The sequence below is a fragment of the Haliotis rubra genome, unplaced genomic scaffold (genome assembly GCF_003918875.1).
Source record: "Haliotis rubra isolate DU_JTF1 unplaced genomic scaffold, ASM391887v1 Scf75, whole genome shotgun sequence".
Lineage (NCBI taxonomy): Eukaryota > Metazoa > Mollusca > Gastropoda > Lepetellida > Haliotidae > Haliotis > Haliotis rubra.
In genome coordinates, this window is record NW_025767468.1 from 295,917 (window position 1) to 309,452 (window position 13,536).

General features: G+C 40.3%; 2 protein-coding genes across 2 annotated transcripts in view; one reads left to right on the plus strand and one right to left on the minus strand.

The window, feature by feature from the left end:
• The window catches only part of LOC124260093 (tyrosine-protein kinase Src42A-like), a 47,269-nt gene extending 45,457 nt beyond the window's left edge, over positions 1–1,812 (minus strand). The window contains 1 exon segment of the mRNA XM_046694343.1: positions 1,213–1,812. Within this exon segment, the coding sequence (XP_046550299.1) occupies positions 1,213–1,631 (419 nt within the window). The 5' untranslated portion in view covers positions 1,632–1,812.
• Positions 1,813–3,723: 1,911 nt separating this feature from the next.
• LOC124260113 (dnaJ homolog subfamily C member 21-like) overlaps positions 3,724–13,536 on the plus strand; it is a 29,511-nt gene continuing 19,698 nt past the window's right edge. Inside the window, exons 1-7 of the mRNA XM_046694360.1 lie at positions 3,724–3,925; positions 6,576–6,704; positions 7,600–7,694; positions 8,042–8,167; positions 8,930–9,103; positions 10,950–11,000; positions 11,629–11,708. Coding sequence (XP_046550316.1) covers positions 3,817–3,925; positions 6,576–6,704; positions 7,600–7,694; positions 8,042–8,167; positions 8,930–9,103; positions 10,950–11,000; positions 11,629–11,708 — 764 coding nt within the window. The 5' untranslated portion in view covers positions 3,724–3,816. The remainder of the gene's footprint in view (positions 3,926–6,575; positions 6,705–7,599; positions 7,695–8,041; positions 8,168–8,929; positions 9,104–10,949; positions 11,001–11,628; positions 11,709–13,536) is intronic.

Consider the following 13,536-nt stretch of genomic DNA (forward strand, 5'->3'; position numbering starts at 1 on the left):
AGCTGTCTCCAACTATCTTCCTTCTGAGACTGCAATCCCTTTTAAAAACTGAACCTCGGCCTATGGTTTCCTTATTGTTGCTAAAATATCACAATGATGTGCATGTTGTGTCATGGCGTAACTTGACAAAATATTCATAATTTTGACAACACCTTTGTCATGGGTGAAAATACAGAATGTTGACAATGGCTAAGGAAACACTCATGCCAGTTATGGCCTGTGTGTTTTGCCAGTGTTCGGATCATAACATCTTATTAGATGAGAAAACATCTGATTTCATGCAGCCAAAACTGGCACCAGAGTCACATAGCACATTGTGTTCATGGGGCTCTTGCTAACCCTCCCTTACTATTAACCAAAAATTAGAATGGACACCGACCAATTTTACCATGTCAAGTATTTTGCAGTCAATGCATCATCACAAGGACCAGTCACAAAAAACTGAGTCAGCTCCAACCTCTGTCAGAAACCAACCCTGATAACATCCAAAGACTGTTTCTTAACATATTAATAAGTTGACTTTACTCAAACTACCATGACACCAGACTTCACTTACACGCATGAAGGATAAAGTTTATCACATCAATAAGTAATACTGTTAACATAATTATGCAACCAAGATAAGCTGCAACTGTCAACAATAATGATTTGTCATCACTCGTTCCCCTAAGAGACTGTAAACTGAAATATTGTCATGTGAGAGAAATTTGATAGGCCCATTATTTATTTTGTCATCCTGCCTTAGATTCCAGTTTTAAACACAACATTAATATGGACATCTGTGTTGTTCCCTCATGAACACTCTTGGTTACTGGACAACAGATGACATTACAGTGAGTCATACCACCTGCATAAGCATTGTATAACAAACATACATTAGCAAACGACAGTCATACAGTCAGATGCCCATCTGTCAAAGGCGCGAACAACCAACCACAACTACACCCCACTGCATCAGTCACTTGGCTATGATAAACATAATGGATTTTCCAACAAGATGACACAGAGATTAATTGTTATCCATGTGGCATTTATACTTAACTGACCTTTATTCAGTGATATTTAAGAGGATATACTGTTGTTAACAATCAGCATAGTTATCATAGTGGCTGACTATAGCTGTTGTTGAACACACCCTTTTAATATACACATCTCATCTGACCTCATTCAGTTATATTGCAAGGGCGGCTGATAATAAGTGATCATACTTACGGTTCTGATTCTAAACTCTTTAACTTGGCCACATAATTGGACGGTATATATCCCTTGTTTTTAGTAATCTTGGATCTAGCATTCCACCAGTCCCCTTGGGTATCATCTAGAATTTCTAAGTGTTCTCCTTTCCTAAAACTCAAATCCTCATCAGTCCTTGCATCGTAGTCGTACAATGCAACAAATATTTTACTGGAGGATAGAGGCTCCCCTAACGATTGTTCTGACTGATGTTTTGGAGACTGTGCAATCGGAGATGCTGCCGACTGGTTCACGTTTGTCACAATTGATCCCCCAGTGCTCGACACGCTCACAGCACCATTTTCCGACGCTGGTTTCGTGCGTTGAGGGGTTTCCACTCCTCCATTGTTGGTTCTGGGTGCTGGGGAGTGATCGGAACCACCGAAACAGTTTCCCATCTTTTATAAAATTGTGTAGCCAAACGAAAACGGTAATCCAAGTGAAATGATGGACGTTCTCAGCCCTTACACCCGGCCGTGGTCCTATGCCATCCTCGTAATTTATCCGCAAGGGGAGACGATCTCATTGACATTATTCAGAAATATTCGTGATGATCTCAGCCGGCGCCGAACAACTACCTTTAAATGTACTTCCGCCGGAAAAGGTTCGGCGTAAAGAAAGTGCATATCGTGTTATCAAAGAAGAATATTTAACACTTAATCCGCAGAGCTATTGATATAGCAGTAACTTATCAACTACCACTACTACTGAGAACATTACAGGAACATAAATAAAATCAAAACAGTGGTGCAAGGTGCGAGATTCATACGCCCTGGGTTAGTCAGTCCCCTCCATGTAATTTGAGTCGAGCAATTTGATTGGTCGTCAGCTTTGGAACTTTCTCTTGAAATCATTACCACTATCATCCAATCAACGCATCTGTCACATGCGAATTAGGTCAAAATTAGATCGAGCTCTTCCTGAAAATCATTCGATTCATTTTTATTGATTGACATGCCATTGCACGTTGTAATCTGAATTGTTAATGTACCCAATAGCTTGAAACTGGTTGCTTATTATTGTGTTATTGCAAATGGAAATGCAGTGTAAGGATGAATGTTCTTAATTATTTAAATGTGCACAAACAATATTTTGGGCGAATTGCCTAAGTAAATGTATTCATATTTCAAGGGAAATACATTATGATTTTGCGAATAGTTTATGCATGTAACCATTTACAACTTCATGATTTGGGTATTATCGAACGATAACAGAACGAACTTATACACGTTCAGCTGTGTGTATTAATTAATTAATAAACGAAATAACAAATTAAAGTGTGTTGAGCGAAGGATGTAATATCAATTTATCTTAAGTCTTCAAAGGACCAAATGTTAACGGTAACGGATGTTTTTACGTTCTCGTGGGAAATAATAGATTTATCCAACATATACTTGCTATTTAAACAATTGTCACTGACAGTACCCATTGTACTGAAATGATTTCTGATTTTCCTCCACTGCACATGTTCTCTGCTTGTTTCACGTTAATTAACAAATAACTTGGCATGCGTTGAATATCGACCGCTTCTTGCGTAACCGGTAAATTCCACTCGAAATCCTTTGTAATGGCCAGGTGGCTTATTGTAAATGTCACGTCAAGTGAAAGAACTAACGGATATCAACACGTGCATATTGCAATCAATCAACTGCAAAATGGCTGCGCTCGATAACGCGTCCCAAACCAACAATTAACAACCCCATTGTAATTTTTAACAGGTGTGAATGTGCGCGCGCATTAGCAATAAACAGATAACATTATTTGTAAATTAACATTTATTTTGGATTTCATTTCTTTTCTATTTGAAAGAATTTTTTGTAAGGGTGGTTGATATGTATATCATCTCAAAAAGATACAATAACCTGTATCTTCTACATCTATCTATCCTAAATATGTTCTGTTAACTGTTTCACCTGTATTATCCGTAAGTCTTTTTAAACGTGTTCCCCGCCATGATATTGCTGGAATAGTGCTGAAAGTGGCGTAAAACTAAACTCACTCACTCACTTTTTTAAACGCGTGTATTTTATTTAAATAGTGACAGTCATTGCATACCAAACCTATATTTTTGTTCGACAAATCATTATGACGTAGACTCAGTTTATTGATAGTGACCTCCCTAATATGGTGCTATAGCGACGATTCGGTATAGGTATTGGTATTTACTAGTCAACTGTATTAGGATCCATACCCAAAAGTCGCTATGGCTGTTTTCCATAAGGTGTGTCTACACCGTGCCATCGCAGCAGCTTGTAAAAGATAAAATTCATTGCTTTTGGAGAGGAACATTATTCGGTACAAAAAATTTATCGACCCAGACTATGTATATTTTAGAAACCGTTATACGTTAAAACTAACATTGCATTGCATGCTGTTTTGTAATCCCGTAAGCAAGGCACACAAAACAGCTAATGGTCAAAGGGACATAATACCGTTTAAGTCACATAAAAGTTACTCCCCTTTAATTATACGAACTCGACTTCTTCACAGAAGAGTGCCATCAAAACACAACATGTGCTTGTGCAATGTGCGAAATAATTGATTGACAACTGAAGGTAACGGTCGTCTAGCATATGGGGCAACATGTCATCGTCAATAAAGTGTCATTACGAGGTTCTAAATGTCCCGCGAGATGCAAATAACGAGGATCTCAAGAAGGCGTACAGGAAATTAGCCTTGAAATATCACCCAGGTATGTACATTTTGACTGTTTTGTTTATATTTTGCGTACACGTGCTTCGATGGAGTGTTTATTTGTAAGTCAGAACGAACAGGGTGTTGTGTTCGAGGTGAATATCCATAGTCAGATCCCTTTGTATTGCCAAACGAATTACGATGTCAACAGCTTTGTAATTTACTATAAAAATAATGACAGAAAATATAAAAGGGCTTTTCTTTCATAAAAAAATATAAAAACACTGTATAATATTTTTTGAACATATGGAACTTCAGACTTATCAGGCAAACATATGGTACGGGCTGCCGAACAGTTATCACCATATTTTAGCAGTATTTACAAAATTACTATGCCTTTCGTTAAATTAATGAAACAGAAATAATTGATACTTAATTAGCTATTCACCGATGTGTCCAGCCCATTCATTGCTGCGCCAATCGTGTTTTTATACAACACGGTGGAAGGGAATCATGGCAGTATAAATAGATGTTTTCTCACAAGTAACTGTAACAGTTATCGCTATTTCAGAATTTCTCATATCATTCGTGAAATAATATATGTTTAAAGTAACCTTGAATAATTAATTGTGTGACTACTTGAGTGTTGTTAACAGTAGATTGATAGGGAATGAAACAATTAATGACTTTTGTGAACTTGAACTTGCTATTACATTGTATATAGATCGTGTGACATCCCCCCAACTAAGTTAAAATTTTGTATAAGGTTCATAACTTCATCTTTATTTTTTTCTCTTCTGTTACTTACTGTGAAGAATTTTCTTTTGCTGTCCTTTATTGTTGTCAAATACCGTGGGGAAAAATACCGGAACTGTAATTGACCGGAACTGCGCACGTGTCATACTCATGTATTGGCGATAACTGTAATGTGTGGATAACTGATCAGCAGCCAGTAGCTATGTTCGGAAAGTTCTACACAGTGTAATGTGAAATATGGTTGAAGACTGATGAATTTTGTGTAGATGTTTACAGTTTGAAGAATGCCATCTTGACTCAAAATATCTTTGTTCTCTTAAAATATTTTTTCCTTGCTTTTCCATTGTAGTGTTAGAAATAAAGATCTCCTAAATGTTCTCCCTTTATTTGTATCACTTCTACACACCATTCATAGACTATAATGTGAGGAGTAATTAGTGATGACATTTATTTCGGACAAGAGCTCTCACAATATGAGGAATCAAAAGTAATGACGCTTGTTTTTAGACAAGTACGCTGACAATTTGAGGAGTTTTTAGTGAAAACAACCTTTGTTTCCAGACCCAAACCCAGACAATTTGAGAAGACTGGTGATGACAATGTCTGTTTTATGACAAGATCTCTTACAGTAGTAGGAGTGAGTGACTGACTGAGTGAGTGAGTGAATGTGGTTTTACGCCGCTTTTAGCAATATTCCAGCAACATCACAGCGGGGGACACCAGAAATGAGCTTCACATATTGTACCCATGTGGGGTACAGTAGTAGGAGTCCATGTTGATGACAACATGTTTGTGTTTCTGACAAGAACCCTGACAATGTGGAGCCTGCGTTGATGACAACATGTTTGTGTTTCAGACAAGAACCCTGACAATGTGGAGCCTGTGTTGATGACAACATGTTTGTGTTTCAGACAAGAACCCTGACAATGTGGAGTCTGTGTTGATGACAACATGTTTGTGTTTCAGACAAGAACCCTGACAATGTGGAGCCTGTGTTGATGACAACATGTTTGTGTTTCAGACAAGAACCCTGACAATGTGGAGTCTGTGTTGATGACAACATGTTTGTGTTTCAGACAAGAACCCTGACAATGTAGAGCCTGTGTTGATGACAACATGTTTGTGTTTCAGACAAGAACCCTGACAATGTGGAGCCTGTGTTGATGACAACATGTTTGTGTTTCAGACAAGAACCCTGACAATGTGGAGCCTGTGTTGATGACAACATGTTTGTGTTTCAGACAAGAACCCTGACAATGTGGAGCCTGTGTTGATGACAACATGTTTGTGTTTCAGACAAGAACCCTGACAATGTGGAGTCTGTGTTGATGACTTAGGCTCAGTATTATTTCGTTACACTGCTATACTGGAGTCTAACAAAACCTAGTAGGAGGTTGCATCAGCTAACCTTTTTGACTGACCAATCAGAACACAGCTTACCAAATCGCGCTAAGTTAACATTCGCACATACCGTTTGAACCTTTACCTCCAAAACTCGAATGCTATTTTCCGCATGATCGCTTCCGAGTGATACACGCAGGGAGTAAACAGTCGCTGAAAATAGCGTTTTTGTCAATATTCAAGGATGTCATCTTGCGAAAATATAAGCAAATAATAACCATAACATTAGAAACCCATAAGAGTATATGCTGCAGGTCAAATATCTGTGTTTTATGCGGATTTTCGTTTGTTGATAAATCAATGTCAGCGACCAGGGAAGAGAAAATCCAAAAAATGTTTTGTAAGTCCCGCCGAACCCTAACAAGTAGTCGTTGTCTGATTGGTTAAATCCGTTCGGCTGTCCCACGTTAGACGGTCATAGGTCGCTCAAAGGTTAGCTGACGCGACTTTCTCAAGGGTCTGTTAGACTCAGTATAGCAGTGTAACGAATAATACTGAGCCTAAGTTTACTTAGACTGGAGTTTGTTGATGACAACATGTTTGTGTTTCAGACAAGAACCCTGACAATGTGGAGGAGGCCACGAGGGAGTTCCGGCTGGTGCAGCAGGCCTATGAGGTCCTCAGTGACTCCCAGGAGAGGGCGTGGTATGATAAGCACAGGGAGGCCATCCTGAGGGGAGGTGAGGCACACACTTCTGCTCTTGATAACACGAATAATCGCCTCAGATGATATCAGATTAATTACCACCGTGTTTTGAAAGTTTGATAAAAATATTAGGACTTGTCGTTCTAACATGCTGGCAGACATTCACCCCCTGAATTCTTGACTTTATGTAATATGATACACTTTATTATTTGTATATAAGGCGAGACCAATTTTATTTCTTGTTTTACTGATCTGCCAGTCATATTTTTTCAAGAATAAGAAAAATTAAGTGAATACTCTTTGAAATGAACGTGAAACCTAAACTCACTCATCTTATATATTTAGTTGATATAAACAAACTAAAAGAGTTAACATGGAAACTGATGTGGGATTTTGCTTTGACTGATGATTAAAAAAAAAAAATTCCCTTCTGCCTTTAGGTTTTATGAGGACGAAAATCCATGAAACAAGAAATAAAATTGGCCTGGCCAAATGAAACTGTTTCTTGCACAAGGCTAGTTTGAATCTGTCATCACCGATTTTGAGGATTCTTTTCAAGTCTTGATTACATGGTTTAGTTTCATAGATGCTTTGTCATTGTGGTCACACAATAAGAAAATCCTGATTTGGAAACCAATGTTACGGAGAAAAATATTCTTTGATGGAGTACTTGGATGTCGATCGTTTGTCTCTTTTGTACATGAAGTGGTGGGGTAGCCTAATGGTTAATATATAAATGTTAAAACCTGGTCACGTCAAAGGACCAGGTTTGATTCCCCACATGGGTACAAAGTGTGAAACCCATTTCTGGTGTCCCCACCATGATATTGCTGGAATATTGCTAAAAGTGGCATAAAATCCAACTCAATCGTTGTGTATATATCAGAATGAAGTCACTCTGTGTGAACTAGTGTGATGTCTGGCTACAGGCTTAGGTCGTGGCGACAAGTATGAGGACAACTCCCTGGATGTGTTCCAGTACTTCAACTCGGCCTGCTACAAAGGTTTTGGAGATGAAGCTGAGGTAACTATGATAACTCGATGAAGATGCCAGGTCTCTCTGAATTTAACACTGACAGTAGGCATTGTGTCACAGGCTTTATTCATTATATTAGTAAATGATTCAGTACATGGAGTATTGTCCAATCAAATAGAATGGTTTGGTAAGTGCACTGACATAAAGGTAGGAAAAGGACTAGGGCCAATTCTGAGACCTATCAAGTTTGATTTAAGAAACCTGCTTTTTAACCATACACAACTTTCATGATGTATACACATGTCCCAGTACTTATACCGGTCTCTGTACTTGTCACTATACCTATTTCTATATTTTATACTTCTGTCACTGTACTCCTCCGTATACCTGTGCAGGGATTCTACGCAGTGTACAGAAAAGTGTTCCACACTCTGGCAGAGGAGGATTATCCCTTCATGGAAGACAAGGACAGCGACTACGAGATTCCAGAATTTGGGAACTCGGAAAGTTCCTATGAAGAGGTATGAGGGGGGATAACTCCTTGACATTTGATTATTGTATTATTGCTGTAAAATATTTGTAATAGCTTTTCTATATTTCAAAAACTACCCTAAAATATTTTTTATTTGAAACAGTTACTCGGGCAAAATCACTCTTAGCAATTGTCCGCATAGTAATCTCCCTTTGACCATTTGTTTTATCATCAGTGAACATGTCTATTTCCAAATGGCCATGTACACTTCTTAGGTATTGTATAGTAGATACTTTATTTTGTATATGTTTATTTGTAGTCATCTGATTTACCAGGTCATTAAAGTTTTCAGTACACCTACAGAATACCGGATACCTTTTATATTGTTTAGTATCACGTCACCCTAACGCTAACCCTAAACCTTACCCTGACCCTGACCCTGACCCTAACCTAAACCCTAACCCTACCCCAAAACCCCTACCCTACCCCTAAACCCTACCCTACCCCTACCCTACCCTACCCCCTACCCCTACCCTAACCCTAACCCTACTCCCCTACCCCTACCCCTACCCTACCCCCCTAACCCTACCCTACCCCTACCTAACCCTACCCCTAACTAACCCTACCCTAACCCCTATCTGGTATTCTACTCTAACCCTAACCTTTAACCCTACCCCAACCAAGTAAACTCGCATGCTTTCAAAGATGATGTAAGGTATCTGGTATTCTGTAGTCTTACCAAGTTTTCAGCATTTTGAACCATCATGTAGTGTTGTTATGTAAACCATCCCCATTTAATGAATGTTCCCAGATTGTTCATCCCTTCTATGGTTTCTGGACCTCCTACTGTACAGCCAAGTCCTATGTGTGGGTGGAAAAGTATGATACTCGTGAGGCGCCCGACAGATGGACTCGACGCAAGATGGAGGCGGAGAACAAGAAACAGAGGGATGCAGCCAAGAAGGAAAGGAATGAAGAAATCAGGGTGAGAAATGAGGACATATTTGATACCTCTATGATATTAAGGATGGAGAAAACTATGGCAGTGTAACTAAAGCTGCCATTTCTTCAAGACTAATACTGCCATATAGCTGGAATATTGCTGAGTGCGGCGTAAAACTAAACTCACTCAAGAGTAATGTAGAGGATCTGTTGTCACTTGTGAGAGTGAGTGAGTGAGTTTAGTTTTACGCCGCACTCAGCAATATTCCAGCTATATGGCGGCTCACTTGTGAGAAAAGGATAATTGAGTGAGTGAGGGCGAATGGCTTTCTTAGTTCCAGTCTGGGAAGCCTTTTGTAACTGTGCTTAACGTCAGTTTGCCACATTCCACTAAGCACTCATTCTAGTACATATCATGGATCGACCGCCTCCGTGGTGTAGTGGTTAGAGCGTCCGCCCGGAGAGCGGATGGTCGCGGGTTCGATCCCCGACAGCGTCATACCAAAAGACGTTAAAATATGGTATGGTACGGCATTAATGGGTACAACAAGGACTGGTCGGCTCGGAGTCAGTATAATGTGTCTGAGTGGGGTATTCATGCTTCACTGTGGCATGGTATCTCAGTGGGCTAGCACTATAAAACCAGCTTAAGTCTGGGCTAGTACAAGCAGCCGACACATCCACATACACACGCATGCACGTCGTCATATGAGCGAAATATTCTCAAGCACGAGGTTAAACCCAATTTCACCTCACCTCACATATCATGGATCACTTTTCTGTTGTTAGGTTGGTGGCTTGATCTCTAGCCATCATATACCACAAAATGTTCCTTAAACATTAAAGGAATAAAACAAGGACTGATCAGCTCATAGTCCATATCATGTGGTTGCTCAATGGACTATCGCTGTTAGACCTTACACATGTTTGTGTGAACACGCACAAGCACAAGCATACACACATGCATGCATTTCTCAGCATGAGTGTAATGTCCTTGAATGTGTTCAATCCCATTTCACATAACCAACTTGAAGCCCTTCAGCATTGCCCCTGTTTGTGGATGTAAAACCTCAAATATGGTATGACATTGTACATTTTGTCATGTTGGGGAGTGAAGATGACGATGCCAGTGTGGCCCCAAACGGTTTGTAAGTTGTCACAGTGTCATCATGCTTCATCAGTGTTAGATGGTACTCGGGCGGTGGGGTAGCCTAATGGTTAAAGCGTTGGCTCGTCACGCCGAAGACCCGGGTTCGAATCCCCACATGGGTACAATGAGTGAAGCCCATTTCTGGTGTCCCCCGCCGTGATGTTGCTGGAATATTGCTAAAAGCTGTGTAAAACTAAACTCACTCGCCTCGCATCGCATCGCCCCATGCCACACCCCACCCCACGCCACGCCATGCCACGCCACGCCACGCCACGCCACGCCACATGGCGTAAAACCAAACTCAGTACGTCAGTCAGTTAGATGGTATTCATGACATCAACCACAGGTTTGTCTGATCCAGTCTTGATGAGGAGCGGTGGGGTAGCCTCTGGTTAAGGCAACCGCTCGTCACGCTGGAGACCCGGGTTCGATTCGCCACATGGGTACAATGTGTGAAGCCCATTTCTGGTGTCGTGATATTGCTGGAATGTTGCTAAAAGTAGCATAAAACCATTCTTACTCACTCACTCACTCAGTCTTGATGATTTACTATCATACGGTGAAGTAGGGCATCAGGAATATTATGGAAGATATATTTTGCAGGAAAGACTAAATGCACAGTTTCATGAAAATAGACCCAAAATAGTCATGACACATGACTATTTTTGTGTTCAACATAGTTTGAAAAGTTATACAACTTTTGCTCCCGTGGGTATAAATAATATGATTTTTGTTTCAGGCTCTCGTGGCATACGTTCGGAAGAGAGACAAGCGTGTTCAAGCCCACAGGGTAATGAGCTAGGCCTAGATTTTCACAGCTCTGTTAGCGCTAAGATAGTCGTAAATGCTATACATTAACATTAACTTACGACTATCTTAGTGCTAAGAGATCTTCGAAAATCTTGGTCATGGAGTTTAATACACCTGGGAGGAAACTAATTCTATTAAGATCAGATCTTAGTGCTCACTTAATCTTCTTAGAGCTTTTGTGTAGTGGTAGGTAGATCTGATGTTAATGAAACTGGCTGAAAATAGGATACTAGTCTGTCATGTTTGTTTGTTGTGCAAACAATTAGATGATACATTTGTAGTATTCCTGTGAAATGCCTTGTAAGTAATTTTGTGTGCAGGAATAAGAAGTTACTTATTATTATTACAAGTTGGTTATGTTGCCTTGGAGATCAGGAAATAACAGCAACATTGAAAAACAGGACATCCTTGTTGAAACATTTCTCCAAAATGTATATACCATAAATGCAGCAGTTTTCACTCATTTTGAAGAAGCAGGAATATGCTTGTTGTAGATTTCTTCACTCAGCATGCTTATACAGACAAATAGAAATTAGAGACATGATCCTAACTGTAATGTTAGTTTGTAAACTGAAATGACTGTGACGTTTGTATGATTCTTGCTACAGAAACGGCTGGAGGAGAGAGCGGAGGAAATAGCTCGCAAAACTAAGGAACAGCAGGGGAAAGAGCTGCTGGAGAGGAAGAAGTAGGTCCTAATGATGAATTACACGGGACCAGTGAAAAATGTCGATTTAGAGGGATGTCGGTTTAGAAGGAGTTTTTAGAAACTCATGACAAGCACTTAACATGTGATTTCACCAGTCGATGAATCCACTGAACAAGTAATTATCTATTTGATTGGCATATTAGACGTTGGTCAGTAATTAGCAGGTAATCAACATCAGGCGTAATAGTATTACACCTTGGCAGGTTACCTCTCATACAAGCGTGTTGATTGCTAAATACACATTATGTTTTGGCTGATGCAATTCCTTGTGAAATTAAAATGTCAGTATAGAGAGAGTCAATTTGCACTAAAAACATGTTTTTGGACCGGATTTGAGTGTCTGAATTAGGATTAGACGGATATCGGATTAGAGGGAGGTTCTTATATGGTTTTATATAGGGACAAATTCAGGACCAAATAAATATGTCGGTTCACAGGGAATGTTGGTTTAGAGGGAGTCCACTATGTATAGTTCCCATTCTTATTGGTATTCTGGGTTAGACTTGCCCACAGCAACTTATGCTTGTGACTGAATGGATCAGGAAGTCAGACTCGGTGAATCAGTTAAACATTGTACCCTGACAGATCAGGAAGTCAGACTCGGTGAATCAGTTGAGCATTGTACCCTGACGGATCAGGAAGTCAGACTCGGTGAATCAGTTGAGCATTGTACCCTGACGGATCAGGAAGTCAGACTCGGTGAATCAGTTGAGCATTGTACCCTGATGGATCAGGAAGTCAGACTCGGTGAATCAGTTTAGCATTGTACCCTGACAGATCAGGAAGTCAGACTCGGTGAATCAGTTGAGCATTGTGATGGATCAGAAGTCAGACTCGTGAATCAGTTGAGCATTGTACCCTGACGGATCAGGAAGTCAGACTCGGTGAATCAGTTGAGCATTGTACCCTGACGGATCAGGAAGTCAGACTCGGTGAATCAGTTAAACATTGTACCCTGATGGATCAGGAAGTCAGACTCGGTGAATCAGTTTAGCATTGTACCATGATGGATCAGGAAGTCAGACTCGTGAATCAGTTGAGCATTGTACCCTGACGGATCAGGAAGTCAGACTCGGTGAATCAGTTGAGCATTGTACCCCTGATGGATCAGGAAGTCAGACTCGGTGAATCAGTTGAGCATTGTACCCTGATGGATCAGGAAGTCAGACTTGGTGAATCAGTTAAACATTGTACCCTGACGGATCAGGAAGTCAGACTCGGTGAATCAGTTGAGCATTGTACCCTGATGGATCAGGAAGTCAGACTTGGTGAATCAGTTGAGCATTGTACCCTGACGGATCAGGAAGTCAGACTCGGTGAATCAGTTAAACATTGTACCCTGACGGATCAGGAAGTCAGACTCGGTGAATCAGTTGAGCATTGTACCCTGATGGATCAGGAAGTCAGACTCGGTGAATCAGTTAAACATTGTACCCTGATGGATCAGGAAGTCAGACTCGGTGAATCAGTTTAGCATTGTACCATGATGGATCAGGAAGTCAGACTCGGTGAATCAGTTGAGCATTGTACCCTGACGGATTAAGAAGTCAGACTCGGTGAATCAGTTGAGCATTGTACCCTGACGGATTAAGAAGGATTGAATCAGTTGAGCATTGTCGGATTAAGAAGTCAGACTCGGTGCATCAGTTGAGAATTGTACCCTGACGGATCAGGAAGTCAGACTCGGTGAATCAGTTGAGCATTGTACCCTGACGGATCAGGAAGTCAGACTCGGTGAATCACTTGAACATTGTATCAATTATTTTCAGGCAGCTCTCATTTATTTGGAATTTGCTTAGTATGACAT